The sequence below is a fragment of the Larus michahellis genome, chromosome 2 (genome assembly GCF_964199755.1).
Source record: "Larus michahellis chromosome 2, bLarMic1.1, whole genome shotgun sequence".
Taxonomy (NCBI): Eukaryota; Metazoa; Chordata; class Aves; order Charadriiformes; family Laridae; genus Larus; species Larus michahellis.
In genome coordinates this window covers 145,435,855-145,462,638 of record NC_133897.1, presented here as the reverse complement: position 1 = coordinate 145,462,638, position 26,784 = coordinate 145,435,855, and the positions used below count along the sequence as shown (strand labels likewise).

Here is a 26,784-nt window from a genome sequence, read left to right as displayed (position 1 = left end):
AAAATTCTGTATCGATTATTGTATGTCCAGAAGTTCTCTGGACTAAATCTCCACTTTTGCCTTCCTGCGCTTGGGCCTGTGTTGGTAAATCTAGCTGTGCTTCGCTGGGAGCTTGTGAGGCAGATGGATGTTAACAGCAAGGCATTCCCATCCTGTTACTCAGTTGGATGAACAGTCATTGCTGACTCCCAGTGAAGAAAGTGCCTTTTTGGTTGAACAGGGATGGGAATCTTAAAGTTTTTGCTTAATGTTGGAAATGTAATTTTATTGCTAGGAGTAGGTGTTTTTCAGTAAGGGACTGAAAGGGTAAAAGTGTTTCCTTCCTGTTTTGATGATGTAGCTTTCAAAATAATATAATTGCTGCTTTGGGGTTTTTTTGTGTGTGGGGTTTTTTTGTTGTTGTTGTTTTGTGGGGTTTTTTTTTGTTTCTTTGGGTTTTTGTTTTGTTTTGTTTTGTTTTTTTCTTCAGATGTCATTTCCAAATTTTTTTTTTGATAATTCCTTATTAAAGTCGACTGAAAAATAAGTAACTTCAATGGACAATTTTCCCCCTAAATTGGTAACAGCTTCCTCAATATTTTAGCTTAAACCAAAAATGTGTTTTAGCAATGTCCTGGTTCCGGTGGGGATAGGGTTAACTTTTCCTGGTATTCCATGCCATGTGAGCCACGCCCACCCTGAGCTGCCGGGGGAGGGGGCAGGAAGTTGCTGCTTAAAAGCGGGCTGGGGCGTCCCGGGTCCGGCCGGTCGGCGAGCGGCGGGGAGCGGCGGTTCCGTAATCGCGTTTGTATATTCCCCTATCCGTGTTGTTGTTGTTTGCCTGTTCCCTTTGCTGTTCTGTTAAACTGCCTTTGTCCCAACCCAAGAGTCTTGCCTTTTCTTACGATCCTTCCTGTATTAGGAAGGCACGTGCGAGCGGCACGTGGTTCTTTGTTGCCATCTGAGGCTAAACCACGACAAGCAAAGATATGGGAGAAGCAGTTATCCATTGCGTGGCTAGATCAGTCTGGAGAGTTTATTCACTGAACGTATCTTCAGTAAATGCTTCTTATGACACACAGGTTCAAAAAAGGGTTAGTGATAAATTAAGAGGATGAAACTTATTTGACAACTTTTGTATTTTTCTAATCTGTAATTCAGAGTAAAGTGTTCAGCTTTTCCTGTGCGAAACTGAAATGAAGGTGCTCTTTTAGTGCGTTTCTTCAAGTCACTTCTGTTAGAAATATATAAGGTATGAGACAGGCATTGAAAAAGAAGAAAATATCACTGCATGGGCCATTGGATGCAGAGTTTTGATTTGAGTGAGTCTTGGTCGCTGTAGTTCACATGGCTCTTGTCACTGAGATTAATAAAGAACAGCACTTACCACCAAGAAAAGAAAGATAAAATTGGATGAATAAGAATTGGTGTGTGACTGGGAAGCCACATCTTTCTTTCTGAAAAGACTAAAAATTGGTACTAGCTGCTTCAACAGAAGTAATATATCAAACAGAAAGATAATGAAGCTTTTCAAGTATTTTTAATCACACATCCAGATTCCAGTTAGGGGTTTTATCAAACTTGGGGGGTATTGAGAATCTCCTTGGATCAGGTATCTGATAGATGTCTGATAGAACCAGACTTGTTTGTAATTCTGCACAAAAAGTGTGAGCGTACTAGATCTTCATGAACTACTGTGTTTGCAGATGGGAGGAGGACGCTTGTGATTTTTAGGGTACTTCTAACAATTAATTTTATTATCTACCCTAAAGCAGATCATAAATTGACTTCCTTGTCTTTAAACACATAAGGCGTTGTTCAGTAACTTTTTTTTTCACTGTTGCAAAGTTTTGCAAAAAACTTTGCTGTAACAATATTGTAGTTCTGAATTTAAAAAACAAAACAAAACAAACTCAACAAAGCAAAATCAATGTAGAACCTGTTAATATCTCATACTCATCCTTCTTGTCCATGCTGGTGTTTCATTTCTAGACAGCTGTTGAATTGTGTAATTGAATAATTAGTGGTGTTTCAGTAGCCTTTTTGAAGGCTATTCAAGAAGGGAGGGAAGTTCTATGGCATCTGTCACAAAGAGGAAAATATGTCTTTTAGCTGATTCTTTGTCTCTAAAACTAATAAAATGTTACAGTATTCAGTACTTAAACCCCCTCAACCTTACATAGGATTTTGTATTCTAAAGTCTGTTACTGAGTTTAAATGTATTTTGGAGTTTGTTTTCTGCAGTAGGTTGATAAACTACGTAGCATAATTATGGAGTCACAAAGGGCCTGCGGGTGTCTTGTATCCATACTCTCTTTCTAAAAAAAGTTTCGCTCTGTAGATTCTAGCAATGGAGCTTCACAGCATGAAAATTATAAAATTGCCACAATATAAAAATCTTTGCTGTCACCCTCAGTTGCATTCATGATACTGGGCAAATAATAACAGTAAAAGTTATTCTTTTGATTTCCTGCTATTTATTAAAAGTCATTTATTTAAGCTAAGCAATAGAAGCAAGATATTCAAGGAGTTAAAACCCAAAAGACATAGTACCATATTACTGTTGATCATTTAATGTGTTCGTGGGCTGTGTGAAATACAGATGTATTACCTTGACTGACAAAAAGAATGAGCTACAAGGATTTTCTGATTAGGAAATCCCAAATGCAGTATGTGAGGGTCTCATTTTTCTTTTGGCATTTCATAATTCATCTGATTACATTTTCACGCCAATAAAATTGTCCATAAAGGAACCTTCACAAAAAATATGTTTTCAGCCTGGACTTCATTTTAAATGCTCGGCCCTTTAAGAATAATAAAAAGAAAGTAATGTGCTGACTCGTGCAGTTCTGCTCTCCTTTAAGACCTGGTCCTTAGTCCAGTATTCAGCTTAACCGTAACTCCTGGTTATCGGGCAGGTAAGTGCTTCCAGGCAACAGTTATGTTAGAAACTGTGTTAGATTGTCTAGTGCCCAATTTAGAACTGCCTGCTGAAAGCTGCCTTGGGTGAGATATCTTCCACTCCATCTTTTGTCACGTATATACTGTAATCTGCCTTGGATCCTGGTTTCACTTCAGGGTGTAGGACTTGCCTCAGAGCATTGTATGAAAGATGATTCAAAGTAGAGATGGGCTCAAGCTTCAGAGTGGAAGGGCCAGTTCAGAACAAATTTGGAATGGGCTCTCTATTACAGGCAGGTGAAGACAAACACTGGTTGAGCCATCTTGCAGCTTAAGAGATTAATTTATTTTTTTTGGTAAAGGATGACTGGTTAAAACTGAAGACTGAGTCATATGATCTAACACCGTGGCTGTATGTTTGATGTGTTACTTGAGTAAGACTTGCCAGTCTCTCTCAGGTATGTAGGGAAATATGGAAGGTGATGTTGAAGGTGGGAGAGAGAGAGGTGTTAGCCCCAGCTCTTTAGTAGTATGTCAGAGCCTGCCCGCTCTGCTGAACAGTTTCCTCCTAATGTTTCCCGCAGACGTTACTGCCAATTCAGCCGATGTAATTGGGTGGATGGTAGCTGATATTTGGTTTTTCTTTTAAGCAACAGTTGCCCAACACTGGCTGTATGAGCATTGCCATCAGTCCTACTGCGAGAGCTGAACTAATAGCAATAGCTGTGGGAAACTTCTAGAGAAAATTTCAAGTGGAGTGGAGGCAAAAAATTACTACAGGGACTGGAGAAATATAGGGTAAGATGAAAGAAGCATGAAAAAACCAAGTCTCTTAGGTCTCCTGCTTCCCTTGACACTCATGGAACAGAGTGACTGAAATAGCTCAGTTTTGCTTTAAAATGGGACAGAGTTCTTTTAGGGTAGAAAAGATGTATTTGACAAGAAATGGAAGCAAAAATGAGGAATAAGTTCCTGTCGATAAGCATTTTGTTTTTATTCCTGGAGATTTGGGACCAATTTTATAATTCTCCAGTGATTGCTTTGCAAGCTTCTTGGAAGGAAACAGAAGTAGTTGCAAGCTAAATCATAGAGTGATTTGAAAGAGAGAAAGAGCTTAACTTTTATGCAAGTCAAAATGAGGAAGTAGAGGGGCAAGATGGAATTGAAAACCAGCATTTCAGGCTAGTTAATGAAAGGGAGTGCTGAGAGCTGGGGGGAGATGTACACGTTAACAAGTGCATGGCGTAGTTAACAAGTTGGACTAGACATTTGGAATAAGTAGTTTCTATATGTTTTCTTGGAGTACAAAACCACATCTTGTTTCTCCTTTTTTTCAGCTAACATAGCTCATGACACATATCAAGATTTAGAAAAGCCTACAGTTTAAGCATTAAATAAATACACGTGTTCTTTGAAGTAGGTATTTTCAACAAACGTACAAAGCATAAATGTGGATTTAGGGCCCTAACTCTAGCGCTCGAATATCTCCTTTCGTGACTTTTATTGCCTGCCATAAAAGAATGATTCATGAATTCCCTTTTTCTTCTGATTGTCCTTCGTGAATTATAAAGAAGTCACTTCTTTGCTGTGGTTCTTAACTGCTGTGTAGTTGATGAAAATAATTGTCAAAGGCAAATGGTTTTCCTAGAACACTGGAGCTGAGTAAGACTCTGAAACTAAGCTCTGCTTACCTGCGGAGAGACAGGTCAATGTTTATTATCAAGCAGGAGGTATACATTTTGGTACCACAGAAACAGAAGTTACTAGTCTCCTGTTACAGCTGCGTATTTTCAATAGCTACTGCAGAACTAGCTGTTAAGAGTAGCTAAAGATAAGATTAAAAGTCATCAGTTCAAAGTTCGGAAGAGATCGTTACTTTCAAGGACAGAAACAGCTGAATTTGTTAGCCACTGCTTTATAGTAGAAGTACTTCACTTGTACTGGCAATTAATCTTGTTTCACAAGTGAGGTATGGAAGGCCAATTACAGGGTAATAGAGTGCCATGTTTCCTATCGGACTTCATATACTAGTTCGGCATGGCTGCGCACTGAAAATATAAAGCTATTATAGTGTATGTCTTTATTAAACAAAATGCCCAGGTTTCTTCTTGTAATTTTTGTATTAGACAAATAATGAAATGAGTTTTGTAAATGTTAAGTATTGGAATTAAAGCAAACTTTAATTTTGCAGTTTTTTTGCATCATTTTGAATGGATTCTGCTTTTCTTCAGTGTATGACAAGAATTTTAGAAATAGGGTTTGAACAAGTTAACCCAATTTTCAAGGCCAGTCAGACTTCTTAAGAAGCTACGGATAAAATCTCAGGAACCTCCCTCTCCCTTCTCCCCACGTTTCAGACACAGGCTCCTGGTGCCTCTACTACGTTAACAGTGTGCATAAGCTCTCATTTAAATATTTTCCTCTTTTCTGAGTACATATTTCTGCCTGTCCTTGTAGAAAAACAGACAAAGAGCTTTTACTCCCTTTCACTTTGGAAAATATGGTTGATTGAACCTGGTTCTAGAAGAAAATAATAGCTTATTATTTCTGTCAATAGACCTAGTTCTGAATAGTGTGTTGCTGTCATGTGTAAATCTTAAGCAATGATATGACATACAGAAGTTCAAAATTCCCAATTATTTTACAGTAGTCTCTCAGAATTATACTGCTATTTTTCCCCCTACAGCTGTAAATATATAATTAGAGGAAAACCTGGTAAAAAACCATAAAGAAAATGGCACAATATATATATAATCTTAAGTGGGACAAACGTTGTTTTTTTTTAAATATAGTATGAATCTTTTTTCCTAATTGAAAAATATATCTGCATATGGTTCTTGACAGTGTGAAATGTAGGTATAGCATAGGTAAAATGCTGTCTCTTCAATTTCAAATTCTTGCTGCTAGTAAGCAAGTTATGTGATTATTTTATTTTTGTCATCTTTTAGTGTTGTCTTCGGTCTTTTAGCATATGTTTCTGAGTCTTATTAGGAAAAGCAAGTTTTAAAAACTACATCTGAAGAATTATGAATGCAAAAGGAAACAGTAATCCTACCAAATTTCCTAAGCAATTTTGCTATAAAACTAAATGCAGTTAAGAAAGAAGGTGAATGTAGCTTTTCACAGCAACTTTGTATGTGTCTGTTTAAACAAGTAGTGCTGCCATTTCTACTAAGAATTTCCAAAAGAACAAAGTCCTCTCTTGAGACTGATAAACAGCAATAGATAAAATAAAGAGTGATGTGCTCAATGGGGTACAGTTTAAATAGAGAAAATCTAATGGGAAGTAGCTACATTAGTAGCAGATGGATTTACTTCCTGAATCTCGATCCGAGTGGAAATCCTAGCTTACTTAAGATTTGTCTTCCAGATTCTTAGCCTGATAAGAAAGGTGGATAAAGCGATTTATTTACTTGGCTTCAGTGCTATGATGATGTGTTTTGTTTTAAACTTGCTATTGTTGTTTGATTTTTATCTAGGCTATTTTTATGATTCCTACAAATCCCCCTCCAACCTTCCGGAAGCCAGAGCTCTGGTCCGATGAATTCACAGATTTTGTGAAGAAATGCTTAGTGAAAAATCCTGAACAAAGAGCTACAGCAACACAGCTGCTACAGGTCAGTCTTTAAGTTACTGAGGAAATGCAAGTTTTACGGCTTTTTTCCTCTAGTCTCAAACCAGAACTGTTGTGAAAATTTCTAAGGGCAAAGTTCATTTTAACTATTATCATGCCTTATTTCTTTTCCGTTTTGTGGTCTTTTCTCTGTCAGCTCCTGTATCTCTACCCCCATTTTTTTTCTCCTGTGCCGCTTCTAAAAATTAATTGCTCTTTATGTAGTTCAGGGCTGGTTCTTGCTGTTAAAATAGGATCCTTGCTTTGTGATTAGAAGCCCTCAATAGATCTCTGGGTTTAGGCAAGTATTAAATAAAGGAACTGAGCCCAGGTTACCCCTCAGTGTGGACCACCCATGGGGTATATTTGATCTGCCCTTCTGGTTATGTCAAATTAAGCAGACAGGTTGCTCACTGTCCTAGAAGGATCTGATGCAGAGGGACAGTATAAGGAGTTTGTTCTTGGGCCGAGTTATACCAAGTGGCACTTTTAAATTGAGCTGCAGTTGACGGTATGCCCTCTGCAACCTGAGCCAGGGCAGGGTGTGCCAGGCTCTTGCCGGCTCGCTGACCTGAACTTCTAGTAGTTGCAGAAATTTAACAGTTGCATCATTTTGGTACTGAGATAGAAATAAAGCAGGGAGATTTCAAAGAACTAAAAAAAGTGAAACAGGAGGGGCTAATCCATCAAGAAAGATTTAATCTTTGTGAAATGGACATAATTTTACAGGGGATGCACATTTTAGTTTGTATTTGTGTTATCCACTGCCTTCAGAGTTGTCATAATAAGCCTACAAGTAACTAAGGAAAAAAAATAAGAACAAAGGTAGTGAAAGAGGAGGGGAAAAATGATTTCTAGAAGAATTATAATAGGTTCCATGATGATTGAAATGGAATCTAGCATTTCCTGTAAATAAGCTTGCTTGATAATGAGACAGAAGTGAACAATTTTGCTAGATCCTTTGCTCCTTTTACTTTCCTGATTCCTAATTCATTAAACTTTTGGATAATTTATTGTTGTTTTAATGCTTTTCACTACTATCGGTAAATACTATTCTTAAGTTTCTTTGTTCTTAAGTCTACGTAAGAATCTGATCTTCTGAAATTTTACCTGTAAGACACTCATCCTAGTCTCTAAGCTAGCAATAGCATCTTTTAAAATTTAAATTCCAGTGAACTCCACTACAAGGAGAACATGAAAATTTTGCAATGTAGTTTCCAGTAATAGATCATCAAATTCACAACTTGTGTGAAAACACCAAAATGTAGGCCGCAAAAAGAGTAAAATTGAAAGTTTTACATTTTCATATGATGTATGAATCGGTACTTGAGACCTTAAAGAATTGAAGTTCGTATGGTTAGCTGAAGACCAGCAGCTGGATAGAAAAGACTTGCATTAATGTATGCAAGTAAGAAGGGGGGAAAAAAAAAAGAAGCTTCAGTGTTCTTCTTTCCACATGCTTACTGGCCAGAAAACTGTGTCCAGCACAAGTACATGTTGCCTTTTCCCCTAGCTGGATTTGGGAGCATGTGTAATGGAGCTGGAGGTGCTGTTGGTATGTCTGAGTGGGAATGAAAGTACTGCTTGTGGGGAAAGATCATGGAGGAAAAAGGACAGTGATTGAATTAATATATCAAGGGAGAAGAAAGGTAATAGGTGTAGGACAGTAGGCTTCATCAGTTCTGTTCTTTGTGGAACAATTGTTTAATATCTAATGATACATTTCTGAGGTGCTTAGAGTTATGTTTTGTCTAAATTATATTTGCATACAATGATGCAAAAATCAGAATTTTTCTAACAGCAGGTGTTTACTAGACAGCGAAATGAACGTAAATGGTATCGTGCACATGTTGTCTTAAAGGAAGAAGTGATATTTTAAATGGCCTTGAATTAAAAATTAGTCTTCCTGCTAAAAGTAACATTTCTTTCCTTGTTCCACATTTCATCATCATAGATCAAGAAATGTTTTATGGTATATAAAGTACAGGCTGACATAGTTGCTCTGCTTACAGCCACTAATTTATGCTGTCAGTTTGTTAAGATTAATTAAATTCTGTAACTGAATATCTGAAAAAGTTTGTTTTTCTATGTCAGACAATCAACACACTATTTATTTACTACTTACTGCATGCTTCCTTTGGACAATTATGTCTCTAACTATAAAACAGTTGTTACATGATTACATTTCTGAAGGCTTGTTGTTATTAGAAATAAAAAATCTTGGTAAAATCTTAGTTATGAAGCAGCTAAAAGATATTGTATGTTGTTTTAGTGTAGATTTTCATTATTGTGTAATGTAAAATACTATTTATCACTGAAATTGTGGTTTTGAATAATACTTCTAATTTCATCTGAAGGATAACTATTGTAATGATGGTATATAATTTAATTATTTTTTTTTTCCTAGCATACATTTATTAAGAACGCCAAGCCAGTTTCAATTTTAAGGGACCTGATCACTGAAGCTATGGAGATAAAGGCAAAGCGACATGAGGAACAGCAGAGAGAACTAGAGGAGGAGGAAGAAAATTCGGTGTGTACCTTTTTTTCCCTATAACTATCTGTACTTTATAAGTAAGTTGCATTTTTTCCCCTATATCCTGTACTTGTGTTCAAATACTTTTCTTTAACAGGTTTCTACCTGGTTTTTAGCCCATGAGGGCTGAGTATTCCACCCTTATTTATGATGAGTAACGCTGCTGTGAGTAGTGCTGTATGAGCCAGCTTTCAGCGCTATTCCATGAGGTGTCCTAGTGAAAAGTTTTTCTAGGAGGTGGGAAAAGAAGCTATGTCAACTTCAGCTGTTCAGACGAACATAAAAAAAGCCCAACAACTCAAAACTGTTAAGGTTCCACTTTCACATATGGGCTCTAGACAAGTGGTTTAATTTTCAGTTCAGGGCACTTAGCCTTTTTTTTATAGTTAGAAAACACAGTAAGTAGTGATTACAGTATGGTTTGAATCAAGTTATCCCTATGAAGTGAAAAAGGTGACAGCATTTCATTCTTCAGATGATGTTGTCAGCGTGTTTGAGGAGAGAGGCAGGTCGTGTGATTAAGTAGGTTGTATTTAGAATTGTTTGGCAATGTTAGGAATAAGTCAGTGTTCCTGGCGTTATTACTCTCCCTACATGATTTGTTTTAGGGCAGTCTTGTGCAACACAGCAGTATGTGCTTCAAAGAAGTGTGTTGCCACACATTACAATGGGAGCCAAGGTCATTCAGGAATAACACACAGAGAAGATGGAGACTGGAATGTTAGTAGAAATCTTAACAGCTTTGAGCAAACAGAGAAGAGCAGTGCAGTAATGCAGTCTGCCCTATCCCAAATTGTAGAACCGTTGTTATAAGTTACGGAGTGTTTAGGTGATGATCTATATATAGGAATACTTTTCAAGCAGATTCTGTGTTTTGTATCCCAACAGACAGTATGGCTTTCATTTGCTGGATGTTTTTCTGTTCTAGGAGTATGTTTTAAGAGTATTGATAGCTTGTGTTTACTTTATAGATGGTTTACTCTGGATTGTATTTGCTTAGTCAGTAATAAAACAGACAGGGAAGGTTGGGATTATTTTTTTATTATTTTAGGAAACGTTTCCTATGTGGAGATGTGTGACTTGACATGCAGAGTTGATGTTTGTGACTTGATATATTGAATAGTTGATCTCTGAAGAGACTGATTTATTACCTACGTAAAAAACTAATGTCTTTACTAGCATGCTTTCCTCCCTACTATTGCCTTCAGAACTGTAGACCTCAAACAGTTGGGCGTTGTTGATGTCTTTTGCATTAACCCAAAATTGGGTATGACATCTAATTACTTAGTCTGAGATTCAGATGAGGAATCAAATTGCCAGGCAGGGATGAAACAATCCATGCCAGCTCAGAATGTGCTGTACAGCTTTCCTGTCCCACTGCTGCATGGAAGGGTACAACACAAGTTTGATCCACCTCAACTGCAGAAGCATTTAGCAACTCCTCATGCTTCTTGAATGGGTACAAAAGTCAGAATGTACTGCTGCACTTCCCCACCAAATCACTCAGTGTTTAATATAAGGGAACCTCAAATCCAGGACTGGGACACGAATCCGTTATTTGTGTTACCGTTGCAGTAGATGGGGAATTTTGCTGTGTACTTCTGTGGTGCAGTTGGGGAATAGGTTATGAGTTAAAAAGACAGTGAGACTTTGCTCTTAAATATAAGGCAGAAGGTCAGGGTGGATGTCAGAGGAGACGTAAGATTAGTCAGTACGGGAAGCTCTGGCATTAGCATACCTTGCTCAATTTTTTGTCAGGATCATGATGCTGAGGAGTTTTAAAGGACAGTAATGGCAGTCTTGCAGATGGCTAGAAGCAGCCCTGCTGGTAGTAGCAGGGGACCTGACAAAAGAATAAAGGGGCTGGAAAACTTAACAGGTGAGTAACAGAAGAGGCCAGTTTGAGGTGGAGCTGACTTCTCAGTACAGAATGAAATGACAGATAGAGATAGACAGATAGCTTGTCAATGAGATTAGTCAGATCAGAAAGGAAAGGTAGAAAAATGAAAACTAGAGTATGACTTCAGCATAATGAAAGACAGAAGGGGAGAAGTTGGAAAATGAACGTTTGTAGTTGTATTACTTAGAGTGGAGAGACCACTAGATGAGACTTAAGATGACAAATAGGCAAGAAGGATGACAGAGTCTGCATGAAAACTTTAGCAATATGGACATTTTGAAAAGGCGGCTGTGTTTGTTAGGGCAAGCCCTTTGTACTGCTGTACTTGTAAAAGACTTCAGAATTATTTTAAAAAAAAAATAATACATTGAACATGCACATTATACTGTACAGTATCCTAGAGAGGCTCAACATGAGCTGTCAGTGTGCACTAGCAGCCCAGAAAGCCAATCGTATCCTGGGCTGCATCAGGAGAAGCATGGCCAGCAGGTCAAGGGAGGTGATTCTCCCCCTCTACTCTGCTCTCAAGAGACCCCACCTGGAGTACTACGTCCAATTCTGGAGCCCCTACTACAAGAAAGATATGGACGTGCTGGAATGTGTCCAGAGAAGGGCTGCGAGGATGATCAGAGGGCTGGAACACCTCTCCTGTGAGGACAGACTGAGAGAGTTGGGGTTGTTCAGCCTGGAGAAAAGGCGGCTCTGAGGAGACCTTATAGTGGCCTACCAGTATCTTAAGGGGGCCTACAAGAAAGCTGGTGAGGGACTTTTTAGGATGTCGGGTAATGGTAGGACTAGAGGGAATGGATTAAAACTAGAGATGGGACGATTCAGACTGGACGTTAGGAAGAAGTTCTTCACCATGAGGGTGGTGAGACACTGGAACAGGTTGCCCAGGGAGGTGGTGGAAGCCCCATCCCTGGAAGTTTTTAAGGCCACTCTGGATGGGGCTCTGAGCAACCTGATCTAGTGGGAGGTGTCCCTGCCCATGGCAGGGGGGTTGGAACTAGATGATCTTTAAGGTCCCTTCCAGCCCTAACAACTCTATGATTTTATGATTGAAGTGCTTTTAGAAATAGTGTTATCGTCCTTAGTAATTTGATGTCTTATACTCCTTTTTAGTTTTCTATGGTGATGCTGACTTACAGGCTATAATTGATCAACTAAAATTAATAAATAATACCAAATTAAGTTTGCAGGAGATGTTAAGAGAGATGGATCCTGAGCATAGAATGCATAAAATATTGCATTTGGATATAATTAGATAAGCCCTTGCAGTTGCATTTTTGAGCTAAGTAGGTGCTTCCTCAACAAGATAACCTGGCTGCCTCTTTGGGTCTATTTTAATACAAAGTAAACTTTTTGAAGGATGGACTTAAAGTAACACTGAAGGTAGGCTGAATACAAAGCACAAAAGAGATTAATGCAAACTATCCCTTAATATTTTAGAGCATAAGAAGACAAGTTTAAGAGTTCAACTGGGTAGTTACTGCATGTTGTTAAGGGGTGGTACCTGCTTGAACTACACATTCTAATTCTGCTTAACAGATTATTATAACTGTTTTACTTTGGGAAAACACAGAAAGGTTAATCCTTACAATCTTATGTCTGTTTTGTTTGCTGTGAGAGAGGTCCAGTAACAGACTAGGCTACACAAATAGTCTGTAGTCAAATTCATTGCGAGCTAAGGTAAGTCAGACTGTCTTATATTTGCTACTGACCTACGTGTGTGCTTGAAGTGACAATAATTCAGAGGATGTGTTTGTAATACCGTGGAAAGGTGATAGAGAGTTTAACTGTACTTCTCCAGCAAACGCCAGCTTTGCTTGTGGCAGAGAAAATGGATATTTTTTAAAAATAGTTTGTGTCATTCTTGTAAACTTCAGTAGGAGGAAGGAATAGATCTCTTTGAGCTTGGGGAAAGTTCCAAATGTAGAGAAAGACCAAAGATAAGAAGAAGATATGCCACTTGTAAGTGGAGCAAACAAAAGGGAAATACTAGCTGGTGCGTCTGGCAAAGTGGAAAGTGGTGCTTGTCTGTGTGATAATTTCATATTTTTTATCCTGATCATGGATAGATAAATTTCATTACTCCTGGAGATTATTCTGGAGAGCTTTTGTGCCTTTTTTCCCTTTAGCTCTTTCAGCTTTATTGAAGGAAGACTGTACGCTACCATGTATTTACTACTACAAAAATATCTTGTAATGGACAAGAGGATGTCCAGGTATTTTGGACTATATTGAATAGTTAAACTTTTGAAAAAGTTTGCTGTTATAAAAAGATTAAGTAAAAAGGGATTTTTGTTCCTATTTTAAAAAATATTTTTGTTAATGTTCTTTTATGCTGCTGAGATGTTTCAATTCCCTAAATTTTCATATGGTTTTATGATTCTAATAATAGTCTGTGATAAGGTTTGTAGTTAGGTTGAAATTTTTACTTTTGTTAAAGCTGTTAATGTGATATTTGGTAGTAAGTATGACTTTTGCTACTGGTAAATACATGCCTTTAATAATTTTGTATTGCTTGGTAAGCCTTGAGTGAAAAAAGTATGGAAATACATAGCTTCAATAGAAAGAGTGAGGGTACAAGTGAGTGAAATGAAGAATACTGATGGTGAGGTGAGGAGGAGGAATTTCCTTGCTGACAAATGCAGTTTGTCAAAACTCCATGTTTGGTAGTGACCTATGAATAGCTTTCGTGTTGTCACAATGCAGAACTAATCTTGTTCTGAACTGGTTTTAATATAATAGTTTGGTTATAATACAGACTTCCCATGTTTTGCAACTGAATTTCAATGCAGTACATCATTGTAAGAAATTCCAGATTCATTTGAAGGATGACACCAGCATCTTGTACTGTTGTAGTCACTAAAGATTCTGATCAGTTAAAAGCACAAAGCCAGCCAAACTAGGAAACGGCAGGATAAACTGTTACTTTTTATTTAATCAGAGAAGTTTTCTGTACCGTGTTTCCTGAATTTGTATTATTAATGTACTGTGTGCTAGAAGACTCCTGAGCAACCTGTAGGTGCGGTTGAGGCCTGAATTAAGTGAAATTATGGACAGCACAGATTTTAGTTTTTAAAGTGTACTAGGCAGAGATTGATCAATGGACCCACAAGTTTTTAAAGGAACGCAGGATAAAAACCAGAAGAATAAAATTAAAGCATTGTGTTAGTCATTTAAAAACATCCCAAACAAATAACATCCACCTCCCCACCCCCATATATAAAATAATGCTTAATTTCAAAATAAGATCAAAGGTTATGTCTTTCATTTAATTTAGAACTTGTTTGGGGAACTGACAGGAAAACAATTAACCAATTCTTTTTTACGCTTAGAACTGAGTATTTATTCTTTCCTTTCTGGAAAGGGAAACAGATAATATGAGTACCAGTTTGGTATACTGTAGTGGATGAAGTCAGCAGTCCAGAATTCAAGTGTAAAGATAAATAACCATTGCACATTCCTCTTTCTTATGTACCAATCTCCACAGAACCCTGAAGAAATACAGGGCCGCTTGTGTGTAGTTTGCATGACCCCGTGAACATGCAGTTCAAATGATAATACAGGTTTTGATAACGTGCAATGATGGCAGAAGTTCTGTAAAGAGATAACGACAGTCCCTATGATACCTTGTGTAGTAGCAGCGACAGTGTCATGCATATATTTCTTCACATTTTAGTATCTATAAATGTTTTCAGATTGTATATGGAATTGGAGTCACTATTCAGTTGGAAAGCAGTAGCCACCTAGCACATAAATTTTAGAAAATAATACCTTAGAAGTGGATTTTTCCCAATGACATTGCTGTGAAGTTTTCACCAGAGAAGTGCAAAGGCACAGTCGTACCTGGAAAAATGAACGTTTAATAACACCTAAAAGCAAGAGCAAATATTGGTGTTAGTGTTAAGTAGAATCTATCAATGTTAAAGGTCTCTCATGGGCAGTGAATTGAGATCCATATACTACTGAAAAAGAATGGTTTCAGTTAACCTTTTTGGGGGCATGGATTTTATTCATGTAAACCCCCAAGAATTTCCTATGTAAAGTGTGAGCAGTTGTGCTCGTTACTCACTGGTATATGTTTTGGGACCCATCAAGAAGAAAGGTATAAAATGTTCTAACTGTGTTGTTCCTTTTGTAAGGAAACCAGATTTAACCCTAACAATTACATTTGAATAAGTTTTTCATAGCCTCAGTTCCCTCTGAAAGCCATATATGTATTGTGATGGGCACTCAGGTTGTAAGTGACTTACACAACTGCAAGTAAAATGGAGAAGAGTGGGTGAATTTGGAGAATTAATCAGATGCAAAGATTTCACAATTATGTGCTTAATTTTCAGGATCAGTTCAGGTTGAATACAGTCTTCATGTCTGTATCCTTCCAGAGAGACATAATATCATTACAAATAGTGCATTCTGAACTGGTTTTGTCCCTGTTATGAAAGCTGCTGGTGTGATGAGAATGCCTTCTGACAAACTGACAGGTTTTGATAGGTGCTGAGGTAATTGTACAGATTTCTTTAATTAAGCAAAAATTGCAAGTGGTGTATTCTACAGAAGGTTAATCCCAATATCAAAGTTTAAATGTTGGTTTAGGCATTACTAAACATGACCAATCTCTTCTCTCGTGCATTTTTTGAAGTGTGATGTGAATTGGATGCTGAGGCTGGGCAGCTGTATTATGGGAACGTAAAGTAACTCGTTGCCTGGCAGCTTACAGGAAACATGTCTAAATATTTATTTCTGTGGATCTTTACAGGAATGAGCTAACAAGCAGCTCTTCCTGTATGTTTTCTTTTACATTTTAATGTCTCTATTACGTGAAGAATCCTTAATTATTTTAGAATAGTCAAGCAAGGAGTTACTGCCTCAGTGCTCCATTTTTGCTTTTCTTAGACACTTAGTGGTTGACAACTATCAACAACTTAGCCAACCATCAATAATCAATTATTCCTAGATGTCGGTGTATGTATTCATTCATACCAAAGTTTCTTTGGTTAATCGTATATTAATTATGAGAAGTTGGTGTCTGTCTTTTGAGACCTTAAGAAATAACTGCTATAAGTATTCCTTTATATTTTTACAGTATTTATGCAGTTACTTTAAAGAACTAGTGGTCATTGAGTTATTCTGTATTTTAAATCTGATACGTGAGGCGGTATTTTTCTGAAGGTTTTTATATTTACTTTCATGTGTTTATGTATATATCTGTGTATCTGTATGTATATATATGTAACTTTGCATGAGAGTGTTAAAACTTTGTTTTCATAGCATTTTTCCTTTAAGCCAAAGAACACTTAACATATGTGTTTATTAAATTTGATTGAAGTCCTTTTAAGTGTCCTTAAGTTAGAAATATGTAAAGATGACTTTGTCGAGTGAAATATAGCTACCCAAGGGGCATAAACAGCTTTTTAAGAGCACATTGTTAAAATCCACAGCAGTTTAGAGCCAGAAGCTGATTATAGGAAGAGTAAACACAGGAAGGTGATTGTGAACAGCAAGTTGTTGTTACTAGGTATATCAATTAGAAGGAAGTAGAGAAGAAGCTTAAACACTGTTTCGTGACATATGTCTGGTGAATTTGATGGGATTTGAGTTAAGCCTTTACCTGTTTTGCCGATGGGTCTAAGCTTAAGTGTGTGCTCAGTATTAAGCCCATACTTGGGTTGTAGTTGGGCTTTGTACATGTTAGGAACTTTTACAAAATCTTTGTTCTCGACCAAACTATATTATGTGTTTATGTAGCTACTACAGTGCTTTTACAAAAAGATAGCTGTGACTACAGCCACGTTTTTCAAAGGTGATGATGAGGTGTTAATAGTAAATGAAATTATTTTACAGGATACTAAATTTTGCCAGCGTGTAAATCTTCCTTTAATGTATAGTAGCCTAGTTAGCTGTCTCTGGTGCCCTCTAGTGTTCTTTTTACAGGCACAAACCATAGTTACAGAACTTCTGAAGACAAGCTGCAGTATTTGCATGTCTTGTTTAGTTTTTTCTTTATCAGTCAGTCTTCATCCCTTTTTCTCCTATGGGTGTTAAAAATGCAACAGAAAAATCCATTAATCTTTGCCACCTCAGCTCATTCGCTTCTGTAATGATGTAGACTAAGGTTTGATGTACGAGGCCATCTTTTCTGAGAAACCTTCTCATGCGGTGATGAGATCTTTTATGTTAGAAGCATATTGTGAAGTCTTGCATGTTGTTTACGCTGAAGTCTTTTTGAATTGGCTGTCCTGATAATCAAGTGTCTATGATTGCATTTTCATGCTTTAAGGGTTGATTTTGCTGATCTTCTAACTTATTTTAGTAAATAAGGAGATTCAAACAGTTTGTTCCATAGAGTTGCAGGGTACTGGCAGTGTTTTACTTATGCTTACCTCATGCTGTAATGTTGTTCAGAGTTCCTGTAGTTTATTGTATTTTCTGTAGCATTTCAAGAGAGAATAGTGCTCTCGCTCGTGCGCTCTTTCTGTTGGTGTCTACTGGTGTGTCAGAAAACCCTGTCAAATACAAGTTTGGTGCTTACTACTTTGTACACAAGAGAATGGGAGACAATTTAATTCCAGAGTTAGCTGGTTTTATTGCTTGATTCTTGGATCTGTCTTCATAAACAGTATGAGAACATGACACTTCAGCTTTAATACCTTATATTTTTTTCCTGGTTAAAATTGAGATTGTGTTTGTTTTTATTTAATCAGTGAGATCAGTGAGTTTACCTTTGTTAACAACAGATCAGAAGGTTCTATATCAGTATTTACAAACCGTAAAGCATGAATCGGAGTTTGTACGAAGGAATTGCTTTCATCTCTCGTATAAATGTGCACATAACGTGGATCCACTGCATATTTTTATAAAGTTACTTTTTCAGATCCAGTATAGTCTACTGCTGTATTAGCTAAATCACATATTTGTGAGAAATACTGGAATGATAGTTCTGGAAACAATCTGGCTCAACCCACAAAATTAATTATTTTGGGGTGTGCACAGGCCCCTAAAAAAAATTTGTGTTGCTGTCTCTCTCAGTGCATCATTCCTGATCGAGGGAGAACACTATTGATGAAAATTGTCGTGTACTTCCCTTTTTGGGACAACTAATCTATTAGTACAGAGGTGGACTTTTCCGATCCTTAGTCTTCTAGGTAATAGAAGATGACCGTTCTCTTTCCTGGACGACAAGAGTACTTTTGATGCTCCTAGACTGGAAAATGAAGTGCTATTCTTTGGTACAAATCCAAATGCTTGATTGGACTGAATAAATAAAATATCAATGTTTTTAATGAAGCAGAAGATATGAAAATGGTCACTTAGGACTCCATTTCATATTTGCTCTTATTGTTAGCCATCACTTGTTTTCACTAACTTCTAAAATAAAACTTCTAAGCCTCAGGAAAATATTTGTTTTATTTTTTATTTCAGTTTTAGTAAGTTTAGGACCATCGGCACTGCAAGTGGATATTAATTAGTCAAGGAAACCTGTAAATAAAATGTAACTGTGCCTTAAGCTCAGAGATTTGCCTGCCTGTATGTTAGGCACACCACATTTGTAGCGCTTAATAGGAGAAATAGCAGTATGTTGTGAGTCAGTTTTGCGTTGTATTGCAGTACTGAGAGAAGCACTTGGAAATAACTTAATTGTTCTGCCACTTTTAAAATGCAATGCAAAAAGACACTTCGGGACTTTACTTTCTGATCGCCCATGTTAGAAAGGGAAAAATATAACTTGTAAAAATCACTAGGGTTAGCAAGAATGTTGGAGGGGAAGGGGGGAAGGAAAGAAAATTAAAGTTGCCACCAGGAGGAGCAGTACTAAAATATTCTCATTTATTTACTGGCGCAGACTTCTAGTGCTGTGGCTGTAAACTATCTGTATCTTTGGAAATATAATTTTTTTAAGGGTAGGGTACTAAACGTAGTGTTTTAGAATGCAACTAGAAAACCCAGAAGGAATACAAGTGAAGAACTTTTATATTCTTACAAATTATAATCTGGGAAAGAATGATTCTTTTGACATTCAAAATTTTAATCACAGATTTAGATCTGTAGCCTGGTTTCAGTATGTTTTGCTGTTAGCCAGACTCTCTGAATCAAAATTAGATCTGGTTTTGTGTCTCTTAGTTGAGACGTAATAGAATAATTTTTGGGAGCTGGTGTATTGGTGTTGCTACTAACTACAATTCTCAGTATCTACTTAGACCAACAGTTAGAGAAACAGGCACTCCGGCAATGTAGCTGGCTCCTGCACTTACGTCTGTACTAGAGGCAAATTGTCTGCTGCTGTGTCAGGGAATAACAGGAAAGGAAAAAAAAGTTCAGTAAGAAATAGAAAATGCAAGACCTTAAAGGGTTTTGGGGCATGGGTGAATTTTTTAGATTTTATTCTTTTGGGGGGGTTTGGTTAGGTTTTTTGTTGGTGGTGGTTTGTTTTTTGTTTGTTAATGTTTGTTTGTTTGTTTGTTTTTTTTCTCCTTGGGTAATAGATTTTACTCCTATAGAAAATGTGTATAGTCCATCACATTATTCCTGAAATGCTGTGATGTTGTGCGTATAATCAGAGCCCCATCCAACCTGACTCTGAATATTTCCAGGGATGAGGCATCTACCACCTCTCTGGGCAACCTGGGCCAGTGTTTCACCAAACACTGGAATAAAAATGGGTAACCAAACACTGGAATAAAAATATAATGGGTCACGAAAATCACTGAGCTACTCAAAACTGGCTGCTGATGCAAAGTGGGTGAGTGTGCCACGTTTCTGGTATATCCAGAAACATCTGTACATCTGTGAGAAGGAAGAAAGTTTTTGTTCTTCCTTAATATGGAACATTTTTTATTTTGTAATTTTTTTTAAGTTTTAAACTGGGAAGTCTAGCAGTACACCTAGGTCACATGAAGATATAAAACTAATGAATAAGCATCTAAACGATTGCTTCTTAGCTTTGTTTTTTTTAAATGATGTGCTGCATTCTCACAAATGTTTCTTCGTAGGATGAAGATGAGCTGGACTCTCACACCATGGTGAAGACCAGTTCGGAGAGTGCCAGTACCATGAGGGCCACAAGCACTATGAGTGAAGGTGCTCAGACAATGATTGAACACAACAGTACTATGTTAGAATCGGACTTGGGGACCATGGTAATAAATAGCGATGATGATGAAGAGGAAGATGGGACCATGAAAAGTATGTTGTTAATTTGCTTTTCTTTTAATGATGTAATATGTTTTCTCATACTGCATGAGAACGTTATATCATCAGTGGCTTTTTAGTGTCAAGTTCTGTGGTTAAAACAGGAGGAGAGGAGTATTTATATCTCTAAATGCTCTTTATATACTTTGTGGATAAAGTGGTGGCTGTGGTGGGAGATTCAAAGCAGAAGCCTGGTTTTGGTGCTTTGCTAAGTCTCTCTGGAGGACTCTAAAATTAGCCTTCTGTGAATTCTCCCTTCTGCTGCTTGTCTCTTGTTTTTTTGCCTCTTGTCTTACATACATTTGGACCAGTTTCTTGGAGCTAAACTAAAGTGATGTGATGATGTGAGAAGCTGCTGCTTCAATGTCAGTGGTCCTGGGAACTTGTCATGACTCTCCATGGGTTTAGCAGTCGGTACACATCTTGCTGCAAAATTGTCTTGTAACTCATGATTAATTAGCAGATTTTTATTTTATAACTGAATATTATTATTTGAACACATGTTGACTTCAGGAGCATGTGAAGGAGTATGTAACAAAGAGGAAGAAAAATTTGCAAATGTTTTAAAGTATAAAATTATAAGTTATACCAAAATATGCAGAAATAGGTGTTTGTTAAGTAGTTAACTTACATACCTACACACTGATGTGCTCATTATTTGGCTGAAGACTACTGCAGAATGAGGCCCGCTGAATTTAATAGAATTATCTGCTTGACTGGGCAGCATCAATAGATGAATCTTGCTCAGGCTGTAGGTGCCTGATTTCATGAGGTACAATGTAATGTTTAACTTCAGGCAATCGCTTGGGGTGGGGTGGGGGTGGAGGAGACAGGTAATAAATAAAGCTAATGTCTCAAGAGTGGAAATCAGTGCCAAATAAATAGCTTTGTTGAATGCTTTATAGCAAACATAAAGTTGCATTTGTGTTTGCACATATACACCTGTCGTAATTTGTGCAAGATTAGTTGGAAGTGCAAAGCAGGAATATGTTTTCTTTGCAGTTTAATGTACAGCAAATTGTAAGGAAGGAAGGGTTTTGTTGATTTTTCTTTGGTGCTATTTTGTTGTTTGTTTTGTTGGTTTGGTTTTTTTTTTTTTGTAGTATTCTCAGCAATAAGATAGCAAACATACCTGTTGATTAGTGATTAGTTTAAGTAGGATGATTCACTTCATGGAAACAAATTAAAGCATGTACTAAGTGTTTTCATGCTGAAACAGAGTGTTTGCCTATTAAATTGTGAGGCTAACAGAGTTAGCACAAGCGATCTCAAACTCATCAATTTCAACAAGTTAAGGAAAAAATAAGTGATGCAAAAAAAAAAAAGAGAAAAAAGAGAAAGGTATTACAAGCAAATTTGGAGTAAAGGTTAATAAAGTAATTCTTAGGGTGGAAGTATTATGAAGTAGGGTTTTGTGTGGCCTTTCAGATCACTTCAGGCTTAATAACTGTCCATGTGGTTTTTATACGTGCTGAGAGGAAAAACCTGTTAGTATGCCAAATAGATCAAAAAAGTGTCATTAGGTTTACACTGCAATCTCTTACCCATGTCCTATTTGTCTGCTGTGTTCCTGGAGACACTGTTTTTAAAAGGTACTGTTATTTTCCATTTTTAAGTGATTCCAATAACAATCTGTAGTTGGAAAGGGAATTACCTTTTTACACCTTGGCATTTAGTCAGTATAACTCTTAAACCCGTTCTTCCCTCTTGTCAAACAAGAATATATAATCTTCGGGACAGCAGGTTTCCTTCCCCTCCCTCCCTCCGACAGGGGACTGTCTTGAGACCTGTAACACCAGCGAAGCAAAGCCAGCAAACTGGAGGTAGCCTCATGGCAAGTGATGGTTTCATCTTTCAGCTGGCAAGCGACAGGTTTGGTTCCAGCACTTACTTGCTGAACTTTCTTGTATTTTGCATTACACACATTGATTAAAAACTAGAAGTAATTCAAGAATGGGACCTAACATCTCTCAGCTGAAAATAAATATAAATCATGTCCACTGTAGCTGGTCCTCCTGCGAGTGATTCTGTGATACGTGTGCTATTGGCTGAAACAAGAGCAAGAGCAAGTGTCCTAAGTAAATGTCACCAGAAAGGGACATACAAATGCGTGCTCTCCCTGAGGGGCAGACATAGATTTTGTGCTGCTTCGTGCTTGACAAAGACACAACATTTTGGAGACTGGTTGCTTTTACCAATGTACCTTTACAGGGAAGGTGGACGCTTTCTAGGTGTTTGTGTGGTTGGATTATAATAAATCAGAACAAGTGGCTTAAAAGTACTTTTCGATACTTCTGAATAATAGAACGTTGCAAGCAAGAAGCTTGGAGAAATAAACTTAGTTAGCTAGGGAAGAGGGATGTCATTTCCTTCCTAGAGATGCAAAACATTTATGACAAACTTCTTTTTTTTTTTAATTGCTCTTGTGTTTAGTTTCACATTTTGTTTCCTTCTGCCTTTTGTTTCCCTGCTCAAGAACAAAATAAGAAACAATAATAGGTTTTTATTTATAAGTACCCATGCTTAGAGGCCTCTGGGAGCCATGACAGAAAATAACTAAAACCATATTTTTTTCACAAATAGGGAATTGTGCCCGGATAAAATTGGGATTTGGAACAAAAAGAGGCCTGTCATCCTACCCCAACATACAATATACAGCCTAGCAATAAACAACATTTATGCCTTCTTGCTTAGTATGCCTGTGCATGCTCTGAGCAGAGACTATGCAGTATGTACTTAGATGGAGGGAAGAAAATGTAGAATACAGAGAGATGGGAGGATAGACCTTAACTTTAGGAGGTGTAACATGGAGTGGAAGAAAGAGTGGGATTGATGGAAGGTAGTACTACTTTTGTTCAGCTGCTTGGATTGTACGTATTTTCACATAGAAGCTTTTCATATCTCAATTTTGAGACTGGTATTCAGACCAGCTTCCCTATATGCCCGTTGTGGCTTTTCAGCAAGGCTTAGTGTTAGAGCTTTCTGGTTCACCAAGAGCCCTTCTGATTGTTCTCCTTTCTCCTTTTCATTAACGCCACTACCCTCCTTTTTTTTTCTTATGTTAAATTTATATTTGCCATCTGCTTTGGGCTGGCAAACAAGCTGCCTCTTCTTGCGATTTGGACTTATTCTGGGTTTCTAACTGTTGCTTCAGACTTCAGTGAAGCTTCTAGATAGTTCAGGTTTTTGTTTTATTACTTTTTGCCCTATAAGACATGAAATATCTTAGATTTAGTCTGCGTAATTCTTAAACATTCTTCCTTCTTATCAAACAGAATATAATCTTTGGGACAGCGGGTTTCCTTCCCCTCCCTCCTCCTCCATAGGTGGCTGTCTTGAGACCTGTAATGCCAGCGAAGGAAAGCCTGGAGGTAGCCTGATGGCAGGCAAATGATGGTTTCATCATTCAGCTGGCAAGTGACAGGTTTGGTTCCAGCATGTACTCGATGAACTTTTTTGTATTATTGTGTTATGGGATCCTTGATAACAGCAAGACATGCACCACGCTGTAGAACCTACATTTTTGAAAGGAAAATTCATGAGTTGGTTTTATTTACTTACTATTTTTCAGTGATTTCAGTCCATCCAGTGTAAGAGATTGTGCCATACTGTTAGTCAGTCTCCTCTGTAATAGGAGTTGGACGCTTGGGTAGCTCTGGAGTGATGCTTCATAACTCTTAGGAAGGCCTAATTCCTACACCTGGTTTTCCAATTGAAAAGCGAAAGCTATTGATATGTGTTTTATAACAACCTATGACCTAGGTCCTATATAAATTCAGCAAGGAAGCTTAATTATGGGCTGGTTTCAGTGGTGCTGTAACATGGGCATTAATATTTCATGGCTGTAGTTTTCATCAAGCATTTTACTGTGCCCACGTTAAGACACTTTATTTGATGCCATATGCATCAAACATATGTATATGTACTAGTACTTTACTCCTGTATCTATAGAAAGAGATGATAGGTATTTCCAAGCCTATTCCAGTCCTCGAGCCCTCTCCTGTGGTTGGTAATAAGGTTGTTCATTTATGCCACTAGTAGTAGTATCTTTTACAAATGGGAATTTTTTTCGAAGGAAAACATCAGATTGGCAATTTTGCTTCAAGAGCTGTTGCAAAATGCTAACTTAACATGGATTTTCTTTGTTTTGTTGAAAGCTGAAATAAAATATAACTCAGCGTTATACTAATGGCTTTATAATAGTAGTGGCATTGAGTATTTTTCCTTCTTCCGCAGAAGGTGGAAAAATAGAACAGAAGTTATTAAACTCATTTTACAAGTCCCGTTCTCAGGAAGCAAAGCAATGTTTTGTACAGGAAACTCTTCCACATTAAAAGGCCTTTAAACTTGAGTTTGTAGTCCTTCAAAAAACCTGTGAAGGCTTCAGCTGGTTAAAAAATATGTGGAATTTCCATTTAAATGCCAGATGCAATTATTTCTGATAAATAGGTATATTATAAAACAAACAAAATACTGAATGAGCCTGAATTTGAATAAAGACATGGGTGCATAAGTCACTGTGATGTGAAAACTGCAAACTCAGTAACCACTTTGTTGCACAGCTCTCTGTAGTCAAACATTTCTTAGATGAATCCTTTGGTATACTCCCAGCTGCTCTGGCCGAAGGAGAACTGGTCATCTGGTTTCTTCTGATGCTTCCTTGCAATTCCTAAATTAAGTAAGACTGAGGTGGTTGTCTAATAGGCATGTATTAGTAGCAGAACTCGTCCACTCATAAAATACAATCACAATTTCTGATTAAAATACGGCTGAAGGAGGTGGCTGTGGCAGCTTTCTACATGGTAGTTCACTAAGTGTGCTTGCCCAGAGATTGAGGTCAAAATGCCAGGCTCTCTTCAGCCTTACTGTATTCAAAGCTCCTGTCTCCCATTTCCCAGGAGAATTACTGCCACTGTGTTGTAGGCCACCTTGTGTGGTGAGAAGTTAGTGGAAACAGATGAAGCCTAAGTAGAATATGTTGTTGTATAAGCTGTTCTAGCCTTTGTAGTAGATGTGATAGTCCAAAGAAGGCTAAAGCTGATTGCAGTACGGCTTCTCACTCTAATAGTGACAAAGCAATATATTTTGAAGGAGTAAAGATACTGACAGGATCTTCACAGAAGCACTGCAGACAGGAGAGCCTGATCCCCTAACTTTACTGAAGAGGCAGCAGCTGGAAATATTGCTCAGTCGAGTGGCAGATGGAGGTCCCCAGGATGGGGGGGACCTGCAGATTTCCTCTGCAGATTTGCAGCTGTGGAGGAGGTCCAGTGTCCTGGTAGTAACGGAGTGAGAGAAAGAATTAGAGGCTTCCTATAAGAAATTGTAAAAAAATTGCAAACCAACAAATAAAATACCACCAGCACCACCCACCTGCTCCCAGGAAACTGCAGTGGGAGGCTTCCTTCTGTAAGAGTTGGACGCCTTTATCTGCTGACCTTACTTGCTATCTAGGAGAAATTATTTCTTGCCCAGGGCCCAGCTCCACAAACTTGAAAGATTGCCAAGGCTTGTCTGTTGCTTTGATTGTCTCCTGCTGTCCATCCGTGTGGATATGTGCCAATGACACTGCTAGAGGAGACCTTGAGAATGACCTGAAGAGTAACATGAGGGTCATGAGGATGTTCTTGATCATGATGGTGAAGGGAAAGCCTTGGAGGAGTGGATGGGTCCTATGGGTCAATGCTTAGTTGTGCCTCTAGTGTTGTTGGTAGAGGTTTGACTTTTGTGACTATGGGGCCTCTCTGAGGATCAGGGACTGCTGTGGAGAGATGGGTTCCACCTGACAAAGTAAGACAAGCATGTTTATTGCCAACAAGCTGGCCCTGAGTTAGCCAGACCACTGTGGGGGAATGTATATGTGGCTCAGTCCAACATAGAGTATAGAAACTTAGCAACTGTCAACAGAACTTTTAAACTGACTTAAAATCAAATTGATGTTAATATAATACTCTTCTGTTGGAAATACATCGCTACAAAAGCATTTTTCTTTATAGATGACATCAATTGAATTTGATCAAAACATGCATTAGAATGGAATGTGCGTTCCTTCTTATTTTGAAATGTGTGTTTAGAATTATTTTAGCTATGATATGTTTTTGAAACAGCGTGATAGAGTTGGTGTTATGTCACTGCCTTATTCTTTTTATTCAGCACACTTTTGGGAAAGAAGTTCTCTTACATAAGTATTTGGGGGACATTCCCCCTGGCCGTATTCTGGTCAGGGGTATTGCTGAGGTGGAAATTGTGTTTTCAGTGTCCGTGGTGGTCTCTGTGTTTCATGGCTTGACAGCAGCTTGACAGCTTCGCTTCTCAGACTGCTGTTTTTATTGTGAATTTCTTCCCAAAGCCATCTTGAAGTCCTGGAGTGGGCAAGTATAGGGATGATAAGAGACTGATATTCTTAAATGCTGAAACTGTGGCAAACATTTTTAAACATGACCATCTCTTGTTGAAGAGCAAACTAAAATGAGAAGAACTGGAAAATCCAAATCCTAGAATGGAACAGTCTATTGCACAATAGATTTTCAGGGTAATTGTGGAGCGATACTGATTGTGCTGCTGATTTTTTGTGGCAAATATATAGTTTGTATAAAAAGTAACTTACTGGATACTTGAGTGAATTAATTGTCCTTAAAGGAATCTTTATATACAGTACTT

General features: G+C 37.7%; 1 protein-coding gene across 1 annotated transcript in view; it reads left to right on the top strand.

Moving 5' to 3' along the window:
• Nucleotides 1–26,784, top strand: part of STK3 (serine/threonine kinase 3) — a 143,208-nt gene that overhangs the window by 64,087 nt on the left and 52,337 nt on the right. The window contains exons 7-9 of the mRNA XM_074577510.1: nucleotides 6,360–6,497; nucleotides 8,901–9,026; nucleotides 19,926–20,118. Of these exons, the coding sequence (XP_074433611.1) occupies nucleotides 6,360–6,497; nucleotides 8,901–9,026; nucleotides 19,926–20,118 (457 nt within the window). The remainder of the gene's footprint in view (nucleotides 1–6,359; nucleotides 6,498–8,900; nucleotides 9,027–19,925; nucleotides 20,119–26,784) is intronic.